This window comes from Bidens hawaiensis, unplaced genomic scaffold, assembly GCF_021521415.1.
Source record: "Bidens hawaiensis isolate Kalapana, Puna unplaced genomic scaffold, B.hawaiensis_p1.1 tig00033931_1, whole genome shotgun sequence".
NCBI lineage: Eukaryota > Viridiplantae > Streptophyta > Magnoliopsida > Asterales > Asteraceae > Bidens > Bidens hawaiensis.
This window is the reverse complement of record NW_027505304.1, coordinates 53073-55581: the sequence shown is the minus strand read 5'-3', so window position 1 is coordinate 55581 and position 2509 is coordinate 53073. Positions and strand designations below refer to the sequence as shown.

Below are 2509 nucleotides of genomic sequence, written 5' to 3'. Positions count from 1 at the left end.
ATTTTGGATACAGAAAGTAATCAATAACTATTTTTCGGTTAATTTCGGTTCGACTTTTGCTCAAGTAGAGTTTGCAAGAACTGGGCTTAAGCCCAATGCATAACTGGTCAACTAAAACCCGGATTAAAGTTCCAAAAACACCCTTACAAATAATCAGAATTACATTACTACCCTTCATCATCCTCATCTCGTTTGTGAACCAACAAAATCACAACCCTTAATTCAATCTCCGGCAGATTATTACATGGATCAAGATCAGGAGCACGAAGTCTACGGCGGAGATATACCCGATGACGGAGACATGGACGCCGATATGGAAACCCCAACGGAACCCGACGAAACCGCTAACACCAAGGTTTGCTTTTATACTTTTACTTCAATCCATCTTTATTATTATTATTTGGGTATTAGTGTGAAACCCCTGTCTTAATTTGTTTGTGGGCTTAGGATTTGGAGGACATGAAGAAGAGACTGAAGGAGATTGAAGAAGAAGCAAGCGCGCTTCGCGAAATGCAGGCCAAAGTCGAGAAGGAGATGGGATCGGCTCAAGGTTTTCGTTCAATTTTGACTCTAGGCCTTGCAATTCAGATATAATTAAGACTTACTTTGTTTCGGTTAATTGGATCCTAGAACCGGCTCGGGTCGGGTTGTAGTTTAGGCTAGTAGTTTCTTGTCCGTTAACGATCACAACAAGTACAAAATATTTTGCTGATTTAGAGACACAGTTAATAGAATTCGGGCATTGATATTAGGTTTAAAGTGTCATTCGTGTGTGTTGGAGCTAACTGTAATCCTAGATGGCCGCGAGTCCGTTAAATGATGATAATTTATTTAACCACTTGCTATGCCAGATTAAGATCATCCCTATGGTAAAATTGTTGTTTACGTAAAGCTGATAATGTCTTTTCTACCTAACATTATTGTTGTTCTTTTGATCATGTGTGTTGTCAGACGATCCTGCTGGTGCTTCTGCAACTCTGGCTGAAAAAGAGGAGGCGGATGCCCGCTCGATATATGTTGGTAATGTGAGGTTTTATGACCCTTCATCTTCTTTTATATATGTGTTTCACTAAGTGTACTAAATCTGTTTATATTGTTGTATTCAATACCATCTTTTCAGGTAGACTATGCATGTACACCTGAAGAGGTTCAGCAGCATTTTCAATCATGTGGAACTGTAAACAGGGTGACGATATTAACAGACAAATTTGGTCAACCCAAAGGTTTTGCTTATGTGGAATTCGTGGAACTTGAAGCTGTTCAAAATGCTATACTTTTGAATGAGTCGGAGTTACATGGTCGTCAACTCAAGGTCTCAACTTTATTACTTCGCCATCTTATAATTAAATCTCAGCTTCAAATTCTTATTATTGAATTCCCGGGCTGTGCAGGTTGCTGCCAAACGAACCAATGTTCCTGGGATGAAACAATTTAGAGGGAGGCGGCCCAACCCATATTTTGGATTCGCCCCACGAAGGCCTTACATGCCGGGCCCACCAATGTACGGGTACGGGTATGTACTATCGTTTCTATTCTTTTTAATAATTTTATAAGTAAATTAGTTGCAACTGTGATTTTTTTTTTAAATTGGTTGTTGCATATTACATTCAAAGCTCACACATTTGTCGTCACTTTGCAGAAGGATTCCTAGAGCCCGGAGGCCAATGCGTTACAGGCCATATTAATAAGCCATTTTGAGTGTTATCTAGTGGCCAATTCTCTCTAGTTTAGATCATGTATCACTATGTACCATTGCTTTCATTTGCCAAATGCACTCTTTTCTTTTTAGCTTGATTTTCAAAGATTGTATGCTCTTTACATGCTTTTAAACTTACAACCATAGTCTGTCTTTTTCTATTTTTAAGTTATTATAGGTCCATGAGTTTTATATAAAATCTTTGAATCACAATTAGAATAAAAACCATGTTTTAAATAAATAAATAAATAAATAATCCCTTGAATTTCAAGATTTGAGGTTGTTTTGGAGGGAGAGAAGCCATTTAGAAGTGATTAGTTTGCCTCCAAAGAAATGAGATTGAGGTGAGGTTATTTCAATAATGAATGCGGCATAGATGGGATAGAGAATGGGTTGACACTCGTAAAAGAAAACCATTTGTTAGGTGACTTGGAGAAGGTACTTGCATCTAAGGAAGAGTCTTGGGTATTGGGTCGCTTCGGCCGGCTAATCTCGCTCTAATATCCAAATGCTGGAGGAAGTTGCCAACTGATGGACATTTATTTTAGGCAAATTGGAAATAAATAATCCCAACTTTTGTGTATTGGCCGATAATAATCCAAACTTTAAAAATCACTATCAGCGGTCCCAACTTTCAACTATTTTTGTCTCAATGGACCTCTGTTAAAAAACGCTTAACGGTGTTACGTTTTTTTTCCGAGTTTCAAACCGATGTTTTAGGGCTTTTGATCGGAAGGATGATACGATTCGACTGACGTAAAACTTATCTCGAAATGATGATTCAAATGACTTGATTTTTGTTAATTGGAAATT

At 37.9% G+C, this 2509-nt stretch overlaps 1 protein-coding gene across 1 annotated transcript; it reads left to right on the top strand.

Moving 5' to 3' along the window:
- The first annotated feature begins 244 nt into the window (after positions 1 to 244).
- LOC143612230 (polyadenylate-binding protein 2-like) lies at positions 245 to 1769 on the top strand. The gene is made up of 6 exons (XM_077086263.1): positions 245 to 355; positions 448 to 550; positions 952 to 1025; positions 1121 to 1312; positions 1392 to 1513; positions 1640 to 1769. Exons 1-6 carry the CDS (start codon positions 245 to 247, stop codon positions 1683 to 1685), a joined length of 648 nt encoding a protein of 215 aa, XP_076942378.1. The 3' UTR covers positions 1686 to 1769.
- The last annotated feature ends 740 nt before the right edge of the window (positions 1770 to 2509 follow it).